Source organism: Buceros rhinoceros, unplaced genomic scaffold (assembly GCF_000710305.1).
Source record: "Buceros rhinoceros silvestris isolate BGI_N320 unplaced genomic scaffold, ASM71030v1 scaffold2783, whole genome shotgun sequence".
Taxonomy (NCBI): domain Eukaryota; kingdom Metazoa; phylum Chordata; class Aves; order Bucerotiformes; family Bucerotidae; genus Buceros; species Buceros rhinoceros.
In genome coordinates this window covers 94,478-114,442 of record NW_010401635.1, presented here as the reverse complement: position 1 = coordinate 114,442, position 19,965 = coordinate 94,478, and the positions used below count along the sequence as shown (strand labels likewise).

The following is a 19,965-nucleotide window of genomic DNA, read 5'->3' as shown; positions in this document are numbered from 1 at the left end:
AAAAACAGGAGTGTAGATTTTTTTTTTTTTACAAGATATTGGTTATTGTTTAATTTTTAACTGTCAAATGTGAAAGATGTTGCAGTGAATTTCTCACCTGAGTGCCTGTACCGAAAAATGTTTGCAATAACTTATATTACATTCTTGGAGTTAATGAATTCGGAACAATGGAATAGGGGAAAAAACAATCAAGAGCCTAAACTTTAAGAGGGAGAAAACAACTTCCTATCCTTTCTCCCCGCTATCTTTAGCTGCTGTCACAGTAGGAATTTCTATGAATTGCAAACATACGTATAGAAGAGAGAAAAACTATACCATTGGCTTGTTTCCTTTTTTTTTTTTTTAAGGTTAACAAAGCCCTTGTCATTTGCTGATTGTGTCGGGGATGAACTGCCATGGGGATGGGAAGCTGCATATGATCCTCAAATTGGTGTGTACTATATTGATCACATCAACCGTAAGTATTTTTCAGTTTGCCCTATTGGTTATATAAAAAGGCTCACACTGATGAGACTATCCTGGGATACTTCTAAATGATTGGGAGTAGAGAAAGATTTCTTGTGAGAGAAGTGTAGTTAAAGTAACAATTTCTGATTTTCAGTGGACAAATTATCCCGTTTGTGTGCATGCATTTGTTGGGGATGATTGCAGATGTATTAGAGCTGGCTCCAAATTATTCCTGTGACTCTTCATCTTTTTCTGTGGAGAAGTCCATGTAATGTGTAGCAAATAATGAGCATTTACATCTGTTGGTATCTGTAAAGTGTAGGATGTTTGGTGGCTATTTAGTATTCAGCAATGTGTGGTGGCAGAGATAGTCTGTATAGACAGTAAGGAAAACTGGCTTCAGACTAACTACTGAAAGGAGCTATTGTAGACCAGGTAGTATGGAGTGTGGGGTGGTATTTGTAACTTGTGTATGAGGACTGGCAAATGTACTGTAGTTCTAAGAATGTTGTGGAATACACTCCAGGCTATAAATAATGTTATACTTTTTATTAATTCGAAAGGGAATGGGTAATCAAAATGGAAGGAAAATTTTCCTTTTGGTACGACATTACTGGCTTTAAAAGACTTAAGAAAATCTGCTGGTAGAAAATGGCTACATCTGTTTCTACATATATTTTTAATTGCATGGAAATTATGTCTAAACCATAGCAAAACTTCAAATACAATGCTTGTTAGACCTGCTGAAATTACATGTTCCTGAAAGCATTTCTGTCTTGGTTTATGTGTTTGTTAGACCATATTGATTGATAGCACTTTCTATTTTCTCAGAAATTGTCTTTAATAACATAACAGAAGATACTCCATTTGAGACCAATACCTGAGCATAGGTGCCTACATCTGTGCTAGCAGTGCTGTGTAATGACTTTAAAAATAATGTCTATGGCTGTTCGGGATGTTTTAGGTTAGCAGAGACAACTCACAAGATCAGTAGATATGGTATGGAAAGTAAGAGACCAGTGGTCTTCTGAAACAAAAGCTGGAGAAAAGGCTTGTTACCCCATGGCATCTCAAATGTCTGGGCAAGTGAATCAACCCTGAGATGTCTTAGCTGCTTTTTTAGTCAATAGCTATCTAGTCAATACAGTCAACATAATGTAAACTGACTGGTTGGGTGTCGGCTTTGAGCAGGTTTAAGCTCCTTTGCTTGGGTTGGATTGGAAGGAACTCTGATACCTAATGTCCTGTTCTAGTTATCTACCATGCTTATTGAACACCTGCAGATGGGCTCCTAATCTTGGACTGAATCACACCCACTAACCTCATCTGGCTTTTATATAGCCCTACTTTACTGGAATAACAATGAGAGTCCTCTGATCTTACATGTGGTGTTAAAAATTCCTGAACTTTAAAAAATATGGATATACTTGATTGAATTAAAAAAAGTAAAGAGAGTAAAGGATTTGCTTCTGAACCTAAATGCTATTATCATGGGAAACTTGACTTTAACTTCTGCTTTGACCAAAACTATAAAACTTACAGCTATAACATTTTGAGAGGCAACTTGTGTTTCTGAGTGCTTTGAAAGTGCTTTCAGATCACTGCTCTGGTATGCAGAGTGCTCTTTTATTTCATTCATGCTCAAAATTTTTAATAATTTCTAAAAAAGTCTGTCTAGTAGCTTATTTTTGAAGTATATTTTAATTTTGTGCACTGTTTTGGTGAGAGTACTCTTGAGTTGCTGGCAGGTAAACTGCCTAGGACTCTTATAAATCATCTGTTTGATGTGCCAGATGTGGAGATTATAACTTCTACTTCATCTGACTGGGATACATGTATTGTTTTGATGCTATTGAAATCTCTAATAAGGAGGTCACCAATAATCAGGTGGAAGAAGCCTATCTAGAAAGCAGTTTTTGCACCTGCATATTGCTTTGTTAGCAATGCAATAATTCAAATGTGTTGAATATGCTTTTTGGATTTGAACTGTTAAAATTCTGTCAGGACAGTGGCTATGTTAGAACAAGGAGACTCATTTAGTCTTTCACCTCTATAGATCATAATTTTGTTAGTTCTCTTTTATACTGAACAAAGAAACTCAATGAGAGAGAAAAACTCTACCCACTGCTAGGAGGAGAACCAAATGGACAAATGCCAAGCTGTGTGGGATGGTCAACATGCTGGAGGGAAGGGATGCAATCTGGACGGGCCTTGACAGGCAGGCCTGCACAAACTTTGTGAAGTTCAACAAGGCCAAGTGCAAGGTCCTGCACCTGGGTCAGGGCAATCCCAAACACCAATACAGGCTGAGCAATAAGTGGATTGATTGAGAACAACCTTGCAGAGAAGGAATTGAGGATGTTGGTTTATGAGAAGGTCAATATGACACAGCAATGTATACTCGCAGCCCAAAAAGCAAATCACATTCTGGGCTGCATCGGAAGAAGTGTGGCCAGCAGGTCAAGGGAGGTGATTCTGCCCCTCTTCTCTGCTCTCATGAGACCCCACCTGGAGTACTGTGTTCAGCGCTGGGGCCCCCACATAGAAGGGATATGGACCTGTTGGGTGGATCCAGAAGAGGGCCATGAAGATGATCAGAGTGCTGGAGTACCTCCACTGTGAAGAAAGGCTGAGAGAATAGGGGTTGTTCAGCCTGTAGAAGAGAAGGTTCCAGAGAGACCTTACAACAGCTTTCCAGTACCTAAGAGGGAGCCTACAAGAGAGCTGGAGAGGAACCTTTTAAAAGGGCACGTAGTAGTGATAGAACAAGAGGTAATGATTTTGAACTGAAAGAGGATAGATTTAGATAAGATGTAAGGAAGAAGGTCTTTCACTGTGAGGCAACTGGAACAGCTTGCCCGGAGAGGTTGTGGATGCTGCATCCCAGGAAGCGTTCAAGGCTGCGTTGAATGGGACTTTGAGCAACTCAATCTAGTGGAAAGTATCTCTGCGCACGGCAAGGGGGTTGAAACTAGAGGATCTTTAAGGTCCCTTCCAACTCAAACCATTCTAGTAGTCTGTGCTTCTATGCCTGAAAAACAGGTTGGAGAGCATGGAATATCAGGACCTGTAAATGGCAACTTGAGTGATAGCACCTTGGGAGTAAATATGTTAGGTAGGTGGAGGTGACTAAAAACATTTCATGTTCACTGCCTGCCTTCTGTCTGGATTTGTTTTAGCAAAATGATGAGGAAAGGCCCATTGATTCTCTCCTCTTGCATCCCATAATTAATTATTCTGAACAGCTTCTCTGTCCTCTTTTTTTATTTCTTTTTTCTAGTATTGTTCCTACTGTGTGTCTCTGTACAACCTACATTTGACACAACTGTGAAATTACAGGTTGTCCACAGGACTTTGGAGCTTTTGTAGTAAAACTGGCCAATCTTGTTAAATTTCTCAAACCAACTCCATAAGCTATGCACAGCAGGCTAGACTTTAGCACAGCAAACTGTAAATTCAGAAGGTCTTGCTCATGGTTGTTCCCTCCTTTTCTGTTAAAAAAACCCCCTCAATATTAAGGATGGAATTTCCATTAGTGATCAGTTCAGGACTTATTCTGCTCCTCTGGAAGGGTAAATACCAGCAGAACTCCCACTCATTTCAAGAAAACTGTACTAAGCTGGACCTTGCAAAGTTCTAAAAATTCTGCCAAATTTCTATAATGTCAATTCCTCAAAAATTATTTAAATCAATATATCCTTTTTAAAAATGAATTATTTTCCCTAACTGTGTAATTAGCTGTCTTAGTCCTTTACCTTCCCATCTCCCATACAAACCTGAGGAAAGCCTACTTTTCCTTAACTGCCAGAGGAAGCTCAATTTCCCCTCCATAGAGGGGTAAGAATTGGCTCTGAGCAGTCTGCAATTGTAAAACTCTCCCTCAGACCTGAGGAACTTTCTTTTGGTGTCAATATGTTTAAGTATAATTTGTTTTTATTGTCATCACACATTTTCTATGATTTTATATATTTTAGTAAGCTTTTTCAAATACAGTTTGTTTTTATCTAGCTCTTACTGATTGCTTTAGAGCTTTCTCTTGACCCTTTTGGATAATGCAACCCACTTTGAGAAATACTGACTGAGATCATTACTTTATGAATATATTACCCCAATTAGGAGTTCTAATGTGATGCTTTCAGCTTCAAGGGAGACCAGATTACAGGCCATCTGGCAAGGCAGAAAATGCATATGATGTGGGTAGCTAATACTGTAAGAACCTAAATGCTTACCCTGTGGTTCAGGAGTGCCCTTGTTAGAGGCATGACTGAAGTGATATTATTTGGTGGTCAGGGACTGCAGAGTTCCTTATGTGCAGGATCCTACTTAGAGTGGTTTAGAAGAGTCCAAAGATTTTATAGCTTATGGTTTTCACTCTTGTATTCATTATTGCATATATGTACTCGTGTGTTCATCTACTTCAGCTAATTTGCTAACATTTATTATTTTTTGCTAAATAACATGGCTAGGAACTCAAGGCAATACAAAAAATAACCTATTATCCACTTTATTTTGTATATCTACAGGCAAAATCGTCACTTTCGAATTTTTCCTATTCTTCTGCGAGGTTTTCAACATCAAGTGTGAAGTGGCTGACATGCAAACATTTATGTTCTTAAAGTGTGGATTTGCAAACACTTTTAAGCTGATACAATCTCTGAAAGGATTGATGCTTCTCTATTGCTACCTCTGGTCTTTTGTTCTGTCCCTGCAATGTGTTTTACTTACACTGGCATGAACATTTGCATAGCCAGACAGTGAATCAGATCAGGGAGCTGATTCGAGTTGAAACTAATCCGGTATGGGGGAAAAAAAAAAAGTTGCTATTTGTTCTTCTTTCCACACCCCTATTTATGCAAGCAAGAGAGGGAAGGTGACCTGGGAATATGGAAGTACAGTCAGGTGGAAGAGGCTGGGGACAGTTGCTTTTCGTGGTAGCATTGGCTAAAGATACTTTGCATTTATATCCTTGAACTTTCATGTGTTCCATGCCCTTTGCAGGCTGCCAGGAAGCAGTTTTGACTCTGAGGCTGTGATTTCCCAAGGTGCACTTCTTGGGTGGTGGTGGCAGCTGAAGTCACAGTTGTTACTTGCCCTGGTTCCTGCCCCCACATTGTGTCAGCATGAGGATACGTAGTAAATGGGGACAACAGGGAAGCACTCTGCTTCCTGAGGCATGTGAGTTGTCCTTCCCCACCTCCTCTTCCTTCCCCCAACTGCTTAGGTTTTCTGATCCAGATCGCTGCATGGGATGTGTGTAGATGAACAGCTGTGAGGTGATGGGAGCAGGAAAGGGGAACTTCTGACTCTGGCTTGACATGAATAGTCTGAGAGAATCCTGGGCTGGGAAGAGTTCTGCCATGCCTTCAACACTCCTGAGTAACTTATCCCCTTTACTTTCAGTTCTTATTTTCAGGCTCAGCAGTAACCATGTAAGTGGTTGTTTTCTTCATTGCATTGATCTAATTAACCTATAAAACACATACGCTGCTGTTAGCAATGTTTAGTGGCAAAGGTAATGGAAAGGAACTTATTGACAGTACTTAAGGATGGGAAGGAGTCCTAGCCGGGTAGTATTTCAGACCATTGCAAGCACTTTCTTTTTGCACAGTGGTATTCAGTATGATGGTTTTTCTCCCTGTTCTCCAGCCCCAGCACTTTTCTTCAGAACGGAGTTGGACAGCTACCTTCTCCGCCTCTGCAACTTAGTTTTAATTGTCCACTTGGAATCATGAATGTACTTTTCCCAGAGACAGCATTCTACTGCTACTTCATCCTCAAATGAAAAAAAAACACTTGTGAAGACTCTTTACTGTCAGAAAACACACATGGTGAAAACCGAAGTGCAGTATGTCTTGTCTTGAATCTTATTTATAGGTATCTTCTCTGCCCCCTGGCTATAGGAAGGGATCAGAGTAATCTGGTGCATGTTGGCTATAGGAGGGCTTGAGCAATTAAGGCTCTGGATTAAAGATGATTTTTAGCTGCTGACGTTTACTTAAAGATCATATTTGCATGTTTTTCTTAATATCTTAGTACTGATAGCCATAGTAGTAGAACTTTACCTACTTATTGGATAATGTAGAGAAAAATGCTCAGAGTTTCTACTGCATTTGACTCTCAGATTTATAAGCATATGGCACCAAATCTCTAGAGGAAACTAATGTGCCATAAGGATAACATATTCAATGTGCCTTCCTAAAAATCTCTGAATAAATATTTCTTGGAAATCTGCTTATGCTTGCACAGTAAAGCTGGGAAACATTCTCATTTTATTATATTACTCAAATTCAGGCACGGAATTATTTTATGAAAAAGTGAAGATGATGTCTAGAAGAGAGGAGACATTTTTTGTGCGCGAATTCTCTGGCAGGAAACAAACTGAGTTCAGTTCAGAGCGTACTCTCAGTAACCTAATTTTCCATCATGTCTCTCTTTAGAACCCATATTCCATCTTACTATGTGATAGAATGTGATTTTCTTTGATTACTCAGCAATGTTTTAGATTATTTTTAAGACACTATATATGTCATCTGCTTGGGCTGCATGGTCCTACTGAAACTGCTGTCTCTCTAATATGCTATTGTTTATCTATTGAACAAATGCATCAGTGTGAAATGGTACACCATTTGTTTGAATTCGTCCTCAAATTTTGGGGTACGAATTGCTTTGCTTGGAGTTTGAATTGTAAGTATTTCTTAAAAGCAGGGGGAAAAGGAATAAGAAAGAAAAAAGGTTTCAGAAAGCCTCTGGCATGTAAACAAAGTTCATTCCTTTAGATGGTCTAGTAACGCTTGGTAATTCTCTCTGAAACTAGTGCTAGTGTATTTCCAGTGTTGCTGTTCATTAAGACTTCCTTCTCAGTTGCCTGCAATATTTGTTATGCCTGTTCAAATACAGTGAAGTAGTATTTGCACTCTTTTTAAGACTGATTGCAGGCAAAAGTACTGGAGATTTGAAAGCCAGTTTGTTCATCAAGAAATGTGGGATATACTTGTAAAATAAACATATCCATAGTGATTACGTGATGTTGTTGATAAAGTTGCTTCCACCACCCACCACTCAGCTAACACATGTTATCCTATGGCGGTTAAATTCATACACTATTTTTCCTCTTCTCATGGTTTATGTGAAAGGGTTATTGATTTTGTTTGTGCCATCTTGAGATGTTTTTGTGTGAGATACCATTGAAATTTGATTCTCCTTTGCTGTGGCTGGCCCCAGTTTGGCTCACCTGCAGCCCTTTTCTAGAGGCTTGCTCTCAGCATGCGGCAGGCTGCTTTCCAGTTACCCATTCTTTCTCACACCACCTCCGTGGAGTAGGATGTAATCCTACTACAGCAAGGGAATTGGGGGCTGTTCAAAAACCAATCTGAGTTTAAGAACCAGTGATGAGGGATCCTGAATGTAGTCAGTTACTGGGTTTGGAGTTTTGAGGCCTTTGTTGCTTTCTCGAAGGTGAGGTTCTGTTTGGTTGGAGGTAGTAGTCCTGCAATTATTATGCAAGATAACCAGAAATGTCAGGTGTAAAGAAGTTATCTTTTCATCCCTTACTATTTCAGGCAGAGAAATTGCCACTCGGGCATAGTATCTAGCTGACTTGTGACATGGTGCAGCCTGGAGCACAGCTGGCTGTGTCTGGCACACTTCTGCATCAGGCAGAATTATGCTCTTTTCAGGGCTCAGCCACTGCAGTTTTGCCATCTCTTGTCTCATATTGCAGCCCCTGGAATCCAGGTCTGGAAACTGTTCTGTAAGTTAGGGTATAGGGGAGGAGGTGAGTGGTATTGATGAGAAGATCCATACTTACAGATCTAGTCATCCATTAGGATCTTAAGTAGGCTTGCTGCAGCCAAAAAAAGGATGTCTAGTTCCTTCCCCAGCTGAGTGGTTCTTCCTGCTTTGTGCTGGCTCATTGGACCTTTGGTAACACGGCACAACTCCCTTAACCTGTCAGAGCATGATATATCTGCTTTAATGTTATCTTTTGGAGCCAGCGAGTATTTGGGTGAGTTTAGTACATTGAACAGGCTTTGTGCCTGGTTGAGTGAGCACGAGGGACTGTGCAAAAGAGAACATGTGAGTGTGTAACACTGGGGATTGTAGGCTGAGGTGACATGGGGGAAACCATCACTGCCAAAAAAGAGAGCCATTACAGCAGCTCCAGCTGTGGCATGCAACTTCCCCCTGCTTTCCTCACTGCAGATCTTAGGTCTCTGTTCCTCATTTTTAGCCGGGTCAACTAGTTTACCTTGGAATAGCCTCTATTCTGAGACGGTGATTCTGCTACATTTACAAACTGGAATAATAAGGGCATCTGTTTAAACAGATGAGAGTTCTCTCCTCAGGATGAAAAGTATAATGTCACGAATTTGTCTCCGCTTGCTAGGTATGTGTGCTTCTCTGGTAGTAATCTAGCATCTCTGGCATCTTTTTTTAGTAGGACCCTTTTAGAGTACTTGTTCTTTAACCGTGTTGCCTAAATGCAATGTGTCTGACTGAAGACAGCTTTTATGTGGGTCATTCTAGAGCCAGTCAATGCTATTATTTTGTTTGGCAAAGGGAAATGTTGGAAAGCTATTGCTTCCACATATTGTTAATCATGTAGTAAAATGTCCAGTTCTCTCATGACTATCAGTAGGGCGTCAGGGAGCGGTTCCCTTCCCAGTGGGATTTTCTAGTGGGATTTTAATTTCATATATTTTAGGGAAATACAATCTACTGCTGATAAGGTAATAGTTTCCTTCTGTTCAAGTAGGCTGTAAAAAATTTGGCAGAGCTTCTTGATAGCAGACAGAAACACAACATGTGAAAATATTTTTTTTAAAATATGGCATTTAAAAAATATGGCATGCCTAACTATTGCCTGCATCCTGTGTATTACATATATCTTATGTGTAATTACACAGAGCATGCATAACATTGCTGCCCTTGAAGCAAGTTCCAGCCAAAGGAATAAACAAAACTTCGAAGGCATAAAGTCAGTCCTGGCATTTTGATTTGGAATTATTGTTTGGGCCGTGTTCTTGACTGAGTTTAAGTGCATCAAACCTGGCTGGCACTGAGCCAGGAAGAGTGCATTTTGTGAATAGTAGTATGATTAAAGCCAGTGCAGCTTCCTCTTCTACATTATGGGGCTGTGATAGTTTCAGCACACAGAAATGTCCTTGGGTGGAGTGTGCCATCCTGCTGCTTCTGCGGTTCTGCTGGGAAAGACCACGAGTGTTTTCTGTCTTGTGGAATTTCCCCTCAGTGTGGGTAGTCACTCAGATCTTTAAAAATAGGAGGAAATAAATAGCTTTTTAGTATTTTTTAATAAATTTATTAACTATGCACTTGCAGTAATTTGTTTAAAGTTAAATTAATTGGTTTTAAAACAAGATCTCTCAACAGGAATTAAGTAATTTTGATTTGCAAAATTTGACTTTGCCAAATGATGCTAAGACCAAGTCAGATCAGGAATGTGTAACCTGAATATCGGGCACACCACTATGGATCAGTATTTTGCATTGTGGTTGGACAGAGGAAGTTGATATATAAAGATTTTCTTAAGTGTAAGCAGTGCTTTTGGTAGAGCCTGGTGTACAACCCTGATTGCTCAAATATCCATTTTAAGGATATTCCTATAGCTCCTATCTAATCTTATGCCACAGAAAACAATGCCAGTATATCTTCTTCATTTTCTTTACAAGAAACAGATGAACCCTGGAATTTGACTATTTCATGATGCGGAAAGTGTTAAGGAGTCATGCCTGGGGGATGGTTTGTTCCTTCTCCTCTGCTGATGACTGAAGTCCAGCTAGCATTTTCTAGAACAGGTACTACCCTATAGCTAGTGTTTGTAACTAGTGCGTACTACTCACCTGAGCAGCAGAAATAACATCTCCTCATCAGTCTAGCTAGCAATCTGTTTGTTTCATGACTCGTATCTAGTGCAGACAAGGTTGTAAGGCATCCTGTTGCAGTCACCAGGGGAAACATTTATATGCCTTAAAAAAAAAAAAATTATATCTTCCAAGTTTATTTTACATTAGCTTCTGAGTAATAAGGGTAGGAAAATGTGTGGACATTGATTGTGGTTTAAATCTCACTCTTTGGTTTAAGCATGAAGGGCTTCGCATCTCATTTTGAAATGTTCAGAAGTTGTTCCCTCAGTGACATACATGTAACTATCCCAATAATATCCTTGTGTATACAAGTTTGACCTTAACAGCAGGTGCTTAAAACAAAAACATTCTCATCCAAGGAAAAAAATCCTCATCTTTGTCAGGCTTTACTCCGAGAAGTATAAATATTTGGTTTTGAAAGAATGCTGATTTTTTACAAAAATTTATTGACTCTTGGAAGCTACATGTGCTTAAATGAACATATTTTTTCAAAATGCAGAACTACAGTACCAGAAATCTTATCCATAGTTCTGTTTTCATTTTTTTCCCTTCTGCGGAGTAAACCTACTGATGAAAATTGAGGCAACTGAAACTTCTAGATGAATAAGCGTATGGTGCTGCTACACAGAATAATTTGACCAGTTAATGTACGTATACAGGCAAATACCCAAACCTCACTAAGCTGAAGTTACAGTGTGCAATTTTTAAAATGCAGGGTCACCTTTAACTTGTTTATTACTATCAGTGTAAAAGTTGTTAGCTCATATAATCATAGTATTGTTTTGCACATGCAGCTTGGAGGGGCAAAAAGAAAATGTTTGATTGTATTTGTCAGCAATACAGAATAATCTGTGGTTGATCAGCTTTGTCCTTCTCTTCCCAGTCACAAGGACAGGGCATCTGTAGGCCATGTTTTAGAACTCTGCAGGCTACATTTGGTCTTTGGGCTGCATGTTGAGCAATCCTCACTTAAAACCTACAAGGCAATTACCTACAACATGCTCGAAGATGAGACCTTCCAATCTTGTAAGATTATTTGGTGGCTGCTGGTTGCACTCTTAAAACGCAATCACATCATTACATTCTTCTAAAAAACCGAACATAACTGCATTTATCCTATTTGATCATTGACCCATGAGAATCCTGCTTCATGCTCTTCATCCTGCTTGACAAAAAAGCACAGCTCTGGAAACCAGCACTTCTTATCTTGTGTAAATAACTGTGAATGTGGTGGTGTGTTAAAGCACAACAGCAATAAGTGGCCGCAGATAGGGATATGCCTTGACCATTTAGGAGAGAAAAGGTATTGATTTGCTTCTTTGTGTGCCTGGTGTCTTTGTGGAAAAGAGCAGGTGGCTATAAACATGGATATGTGTGTGTGTCTCCGTCCATAGCTATAGTTAGTTTTTTTGAGCATTCCTGTTAGGATTATTGGAAAACCAACTGTGTATCAAGCTTCTCTGCTTTAATCTTTTCTGCCCTGCATTTGAGTTTGTGATTTATACTCTCTGTGCATTGTGTGCATTTAAGAAATACTTTGGCCAAGTAGAAATACAAAAGCCTGTTGTGTTTGTAAATGTTGGGGGGGGAGGGTGTGGTGTATGTGTATTTATTTGCTTGTTTTTAAAAGCATCAGTAATTCCATAGACATTGTCAGTTTAGAATTCTACAGGTTCGTTTTACGGAATGCTTCTGTTTCTTTGCACGTGTTTGCGTTTATTTGATATTAACACCAAAAAAAGTCTTTTGAAAAACTGGTAGTTAGGCGGCACGGGAAATTGTTGTTAACCAGAACCTGTCCTCTTCAGCTTTTGCTGTTACAAAATCTGTTTTCATATATGGAGTTGAAAAGGTGCCCTCTCCCCAAAAGTACACTTCAACTAGAGTTTAGAGAAACCAGATGTGTTCTGCTGCAGTTCTTTTTCCCCCATGTTACCAGTTTTTTCTCCTCTGCATTGGTTTTCACAGTAAAGCAATTTGGAGAACTGAAGTGGCAGAAATCTAACCCAGAGAAGAAAGTAACTTCTCCCCTCTTTTTTTGTAGAAAAATTCTGAAGTAAATACTTTGCACTTAAATACTTTGATACTGAATGGTGCTTTTTATGTCTGTAGGTCTGTGTAGATTTATAGTACATAACTTAGGAAGGAAATGCAATGTGGTGCATGTTTGCATTTAGATTTCAAACTCTTCATGGCTGTGTCTTAGGAGAATGTTTTTTTATTTATGTACAGCTTTGAAGGAAGAATATCCATTGTACAGCTTCAAAAAGTGCTGAACAAAGTCAGGAATTATTAATGATAAGATTGAACATTCAGCCTTAAATTCATATTTAAATATTTACTTTTTAAAAAAATCTTAAAATGTACAATTACATTGGTCTCCTCACCTATTTTCTTAATATAGACTGCTACATTATGTCTGATCCTCTTGTCTCCTCATTCTATGGAAGTCTGTATGTGTGGCTGATGGAGTTAGAATGGTTGACCTGAACCCTTTGGGAATTAAGGGCCTGTTCCAGCCTACTCATTTATATTACCTGGGTAATCAGTAGAAAGAAGCAGACATGTCAGAAAAAACAGTTCAATCCCATGTATCTTGGGCACCTGTCTGATGGAATGAAGTGCCCTCTGAGGACAGCCTTGTCTGTCTATTGACCATAAAAGAAAGTTGAATCTTGGATCAGATGCCTGACAGGGTTAGGTGAGGTGGTCCGAAGAGTTAATGACTTGTTAGTTCAGTTACAGCAGAAAAGATAAAACTTTTTCTAGAGGGAAAGGAGAGAGATGACCACTATAAAACACAAATAACATATGGCTGTAAAAATTAATGAAGTGGGGAGGAAGGGGGGTGAAAAAGAATGTAATAGCAAAGATTATTTTTCATTTTTGTTTAGAAGTGCATTCAAGTTTAATATCTCATTGAAAGACTTTATTGATCCACTTATTTCCAAACACTCTGATGCAAAAAATAAATTTTTTTCTTGAGTTTTAGGATATTATTAATTCAAGGTTGAAGATGTGGTAATGATCTACATAAGCATTTACCTATTATACCATCATTTCTAATTTTGCAACTCATGCTTTAAATACTGTTTTGTGCACACACTATTGTGGCAAAGAAAAACTTAAATAAAATTGAGCATCTGCTTAGTAACCAAAGGTGAGCTATGGTTCAAACTCCTATAGCTGTGGGTTGCAGGCAAAGAAACAATTTAGTTGTCAATGGATTTCAGCAGAGGTCTCTTTAAATCCTTTTTTTTTTCTCCTACAAAGAAACAACACAAATAGAAGATCCCAGGAAACAATGGAGGCAAGAACAAGAGAGAATGTTGAAAGATTATCTTATGGTAGCCCAGGATGCTCTCCGTACTCAGAAAGAACTGTACCATGTGAAAGAACAGAGGCTAGCTCTTGCACTGGATGAGTATGTACGGTTGAATGATGCCTACAAAGAAAAATCAAGCTCTCGTACAAGCTGTAAGTACAGTAGAGAATACAATGTAACTTCTTTGATCTGTGCCTTGCAGGGAATGCTGTTTCTCTTTAGGATGAGTTTTCAAGGTTTACCAGGAACACCTTGTACTCTGGCTTTTTTAGAGATAGCATCCCTACTCTATTTATGTAATATAAATATATTCTGCTGGAGAGAACCCTCTTTTCTCTGATACAACTGGAACTCCTTTGAGCCATAGTTTAGAGCAGTTGACTCTGAAATCTATTTTGCAATGCAGTTTGTCAGAAGAAATTCTGCCCAGTCTAGGTTCAAAGTAAGTAACATCTCTTGCACTTCATGGCTGGGTACTGAAATGATCTTACTGTGTTGACAGGTGTCTGCAATAGACCAAGAAAGGAATTTGTGCTGCTTTATAAGAATAGCATACTGTAATTTTGTAGCTATGATCAAGGGTGAAGTAGAGATACATGTTACAATGTTGAGCAAGGAGTTAGAATTCAGTAAAATGCTGTGAGAGGCCTGTTGTTGGGTGAGCACGTCTCTTAGAAGTAGCTAGTGTGATAAAACTAACATGTACAGCTGTGGAAGAACTGCATGCCAGACCTCTGAGGCTTCTGAATAAATCTTCTTCTGCTTTCCAGAAATATTCTTAGAAATTACGGCTTCCAGGAAGAGGTGATCACAAGATGGCTCATCTAAAAGAACGGGAACAGTAAGCAAGGAGTAGAAATCTAGGGAGAGTGAGGTGCTAATTTAGAATGCTAGAATAAGCAAAGGAGGAGAGATACCAAGTAACGGTAGGGAGAAAAAGGAGGAAATTTTGATTACTCATTAATTATTGCCATCCTGCAATGCCGACTACTCTATAAAAGACTTTTTTTTTTAGTATTATACATTTTTCTGCACTTTGTAGTTTTAGGTCAATGTGGATTCATCAAGGAAAGGAGTAATCAGTGATTTAAAAGTACTTAAATATTCATCCTTTTTTGTCATTTTAAAAAAGTGTTCTCAGGCTCCTCATCAAGCACTAAGTATGACCCTGACATTCTGAAGGCTGAAATCTCCACTACAAGATTAAGGGTGAGAATGCTTAACTCATTCATTTGTATTCTGTGTGCAAAGTTTATGACTATAGAATAAGCAAAGCTTGGACTAGCAGATGCATCTTTTACACTGGTACTGAAACTTCCTAATATTCTCATTAAATACCATTCAGAGGTTTTTTTAATGTACTTTTAAATCTGTCTCCTTTCAAATAACACATTTTGGGAAAAATTTTACTTATTCTGATCAGATGTGGGCATAATAAACCTGATAACTATTCTCTTGTATGCTTTTGTTTTTAAAAGAAAGAGTAAAAATCTTTAAGTGAAAATAGAAAAGTAGTAGGCCAAACTGAGCTGCAGCTAGATGACTTTTTTCTTCTTTCATCTGTGAGAAATGTACTACTGGCGACAAATTTCTGTTGGTTCAAAAAATATTTTTCAATAATGATGCAAAACTTCACTCTGTTTTGTCAAAATGGAATAGTTCAGATCAAGAATGAAAGTTTGTGCCTGCATTTTGAAATGGGTAATGAACAAAAATTGATTATTTGGTTAACTGCGTTTTGTATGGTCACTAAAGAGCTTTGATTCACAGGTTAGTCTATAGTGAATTTATCATGAATGAGGAGGAAATGGTGTGGAAGACATTTTAAATCTATATAGGGAGTTCATTTAAGCTGTGGCGTATAATACTCTGTGGATAGTCTAGCCTTTCTGTAGTCAGTAATGAAAAAAATTAGATCAAACCATGCAGGTTAAAAAGACAGCACCTCACAGCGTAGTCCTTCGAATGGAATACAGACTCCACAGGAGCAGAAGCAACAAAATTTACTCAGCTCTTCCATTGCCCCCTCCTGGTCTCTACACAGAGCAGCACTCACAGAAGCCTCTGCAAACAACATCCTCCTTCACCTGGAGTAAAAGTTATGGTTAGGAATCTAAACAGTGTTTTAAGGAACTGTGGAATAGTTCATTTAAACTTCAAAACCAAGGATAAATCAGGGATAGAATACACTGTAAAACTGGCATCTGGAAGTTGCCCTTCTGACTGCTTGTACACCTGTTCATCCCTAACAATCTCAGTTTGTAGTCCCTTATCCTTTATGGACACAGGAAGGTGGTTAGTGAGAGAACTTACTTCAACACTGGAGGAGGTGGGAGTAAAAATTTAGTAGGGAGAATCAACAACAGTAAGGACCAAGAATGAAACGACAAGGCAAGAGCTTCTTTCTAAAATGAGTGGAGCAGTAACAGGTGTGCCCTTTGACAATGGGATCACTAGTATAACTTGAGAAATTAGCAGTGTGGTTGAAGAACAAAACACATGAACAAATTTAAATAGAGTCACCTACAAGTCAAAGAGGGGGAAATTCAGACACAGTCCTGTGCTCAGTTTTCCCCGTTACTTAGCACTGATCATCTCCCAGTTCAAGAATCACCTCTTGGCTGCAGATCTACAATTTTTTCACTGAGAAGAAAGGCAGATGTGTTAATCACAATAATTAATTTTTTGGAGATGCTTTCCTGTCTTTGTTTCTTGGAGTCAAGGAGCCTAATATCCTGCTAGTTCTCCGCTCCTGATGCATTGGCATTGCTAAGTCCAAGCTGCATATGTGCCTAAAATAGGTGACCTGAATCTTGTCTGCAGAGTTTAGAAGGGTGCAGTCCAAGAATATCTGTAAAGTGTGTTGTCATCCAAAGCCACTGGATATGAAAATCATTGAGATAAGAAAAAGTGGAGCCCTGTGATGCTAGGGCTGGAAAGTGGTTTTCAAGGAAGATGGCAAGAGAGGTATGACTGTTATCATAGTTTGCCCTTATTTGAATGTTTGAGGGTGCTTGCTAATATGCCACCTTTTGGCATTTTACGATATATGCATGCGTGGAATTAATGGGAAGCAAAGTTAGTCATTATTAAGCTGCTAGTCAGCTAGTTGGAATTTGCACATTGTTTAGTGAACTGTTAGGTCAGATGTACTAAACTTATTTCTCACACACCAACTGAGGTTTGCTGGTATCATCAGGTTAATGGTGGCTGGAGGGGGAAAAATTCAGCATTGGAGAAAGTTCTGAATTGGTCTTTGGCCTTTTCCTTGTTAGCTGTGCTTAATATATGCATGAGGAGCCTTTTGGATAAATGAATTGCCTATTGCACAATAGGTCGCAGAGAAAACATGACAGAAATCAGACAGCTGTTAAATGAAATAGGCAGGAGAAGACAGACCTTTCTCACAAGATTAAAATTGAAGGATCTGATCCTGCAGTGGACTTTGAGTGGGGCTAATTGGGATCTTAGTAATCAGTAAGATAATTCAAATAACACAAAGCATGTGTGATCACAGTAGGTTTTATGCGTATGCAGCAAGGAATGCACCTTTATAAAATAATGGGGGGGTGAGTTGTCATTGTTGTTCCATTAGTACTCGAGTGGTGGGAATTGAAAGGGGTTAGCGCAAGAGCCTCCTTGAGGAAGCAGTTAGGAAGAGGGAATGAGAGGCCTGTCAGATGATGTGCAGAAGCAGTAGGCAGGAGGTGAAGGCTAAAACAAGTGAAGAGTTGTGAACAAGTGGGAATTATACAAAAGTTTTGAAGGGGAAGACAAGGAGCACAAGAATAGTTTAATGCAAGTATGCTGCAGTAAACACAGAGTCTATATTACGATGTAGGTCATGTCTTTCTAGGATAATGTGCCTAACTCACATTTCTTGATAATGAAATGATGATGAATTACAGCAGAGGACACTCAGAAGATGATTTTGAGGAAAAATGAAAGGATTTCTGAGAGATCCAATCCCCTAAGTTGAAATCGAGTGTGCCTTCTGCCATTACTATAAATAGACATTTCTGATTTAAAAAAAAAAAAAGTATAGCCCTTCTGTATTTCTCAGAAAAGTTGGGATTTCTTTCATATTTTACACATTACGTCACCTGGAACATAGAGGTGATACCTGTTCATTTTTTATAACCTTGATCAGAACGCTTAAGAGGTTGTTCTTGGGTTTTTGTGCTAGTCAGGAAAGAATAGAGTGCTGAATGTGTATTTAGAGACATTGTCTATTTATCATGCTAACTATTTTCTGTCAAGTAAAGCAACTAGTGATAATAGTTTCCAAAAGCCTGAACCTAACTCCTCATCTAGAGAACAGATTTTGCTTTGGAGAAAATTGAGATTAAAAGCATTTCATTTCTGCGACAGAAAATTGATTAGCCAGAAGCTAGAAACTTTAATGTCTAAGTAGCATTCACAAACCCATACGAAGACCCTGAAAATCACTGGTTATTTCAGACATACGAAGCATTTTAAGTCTCTTGGAAAGCTACAGCAGCTGCTGATGCTCCATGCTTTTAGTCACCTGGCATGTTATGAATATCAGGGTTTTTTAAGGTGAAGAATAGCACCAAGTAGGAAGTCTAAGGGGATTTGGGTACAAAAAGTCTTGGAGTCATATTCTGAAATTAATTTCAGTTAAAGTGTTCAACATTCTTCATTTTAATACAATCGATTTTTCAAACGCATTGAGTATCTGAGGACCTGTGTGAAAACAAGCAAGAATTTTGGTAGATGGTAGGTGAGAGAAGGGGACTTACAGCAGGCTTTTTCTTTTTTCACCTTGCTGACTGGGAAGTTAAAAAGCCTGACAGTATCTGACAGATATTGAATAGAGCTACAGATTATAAATACTAAAATCTGGGACTCTGCATTTCAAGGAAGCATTTCTGGTTTTATGTGTATGCTGAGGATTAACTTCAATTTTTGTTAAAGTACACTCCTTTATAGGCGATCCAGAAACTTTGTTTTAGTACATTCAGGAAGTATGACATAAAAAATTAAATGGGGGATTTTTTTTTTTATTTAATCTTGAATCATAAATGTTTTGTAGTGTACTTATATCTGCTAACACCTGACATAGCAATATCAAGATTAAAAAGCAGCTGAGCGTGCAAATTTAAGGAAAGTAAGGGAGTGTTTTGCCAAAGATATTTCTATTAGACTCATATTTGCTATCCAAATGTGTTTAGAGATATGTTGTCTTTGAATTAATGTGAATTATATATTTAGGGATCCAGTGTCTGTACAGCTTTATAGGAAAGGATGGTTCATAGTACAAAAAAATAAGAGTCCAGACTTTATCTTTTACAGTGCAAATTATGTGAGAGCTTCCTGAATGAAAAAGTGAAAATATGATAAGCTCAAAAATAAACCGGCATGTCCCTGTAGGACAGTTGAAATGCATGCTTAACAAGTGAGAAGTAAATTACTTGTTAAAGTTCTCTCAGGTTTAATAACACAGTGTGGTATCAATACAAATAAGGAATGTGATTTAATCTGCTTGTGTCCCGTTAATACTAAAGCATGTTGCCCGTAGACGTCAGGAAGAGAACAAATCCTTTTGTTTTTAATATGTGTCAGTAGAGCAATACACTCTCTTTTTTGTCTCATCTGATACTGAGAATACATTAATTGTTCAAAGCCACGTGTTACGCCATTTAACGAGAGGAATTTTCTAACTCTTGCTTTGATTTAACACACAAGGTTAAGAAGCTGAAGAGGGAACTCTCTCAGATGAAGCAAGAGCTGCTGTACAAGGAACAGGGCTTTGAAACGCTGCAACAGTGAGTAAAAGAAAATAGTTGAAACTGACTCGCTTCAGTCACCCGATTTCTGATTTTGGCATGGAATTGAATCCATCTTATGTGAGGGAATTATTAGGGGAAAAATGAGGATCTAGTAACTCTTTTTATTGTAGTTAGGAAGCAGGAAATCTGTAGAAATGGCAAACCTATCGTGCAAGTATTAACATGAAAAAATCATTCCCCCCTCCTATTTTTTTCTCCTTGCGGTGTCTTTGTGTTGCAAAGAAGCAGAAGGGGCAGTGGTTAAGGGACCCAAGGAAGAATTTAGCTGCTTTGCATGTCCTGTTTAAATTTTTTTTAAAAATTTGAAAAAGTAATTAGGTCTTTCCTCCATCCCCACCTCTAAGCTCGAAAGAGAGAGTGGTAGGGTGCTGTTCTTAGAGGTATAAATGGTGCACAAATGTGCAGGGTTTGAGATGAGTCACAATTTGAGGATTAGAGACCCAACTTTCTTTGTTCCAGTTGCTGCAATGCCATGTGTCCAAAGGGATGATGCTGA

At 38.6% G+C, this 19,965-nt stretch overlaps 1 protein-coding gene across 1 annotated transcript in view; it reads left to right on the top strand.

The window, feature by feature from the left end:
• Positions 1–351: 351 nt before the first annotated feature.
• The window catches only part of WWC2 (WW and C2 domain containing 2), a 64,306-nt gene continuing 44,692 nt past the window's right edge, over positions 352–19,965 (top strand). The window contains exons 1-4 of the mRNA XM_010132331.1: positions 352–457; positions 13,605–13,808; positions 14,789–14,865; positions 19,366–19,445. Coding sequence (XP_010130633.1) covers positions 13,658–13,808; positions 14,789–14,865; positions 19,366–19,445 — 308 coding nt within the window. The 5' untranslated portion in view covers positions 352–457; positions 13,605–13,657. The remainder of the gene's footprint in view (positions 458–13,604; positions 13,809–14,788; positions 14,866–19,365; positions 19,446–19,965) is intronic.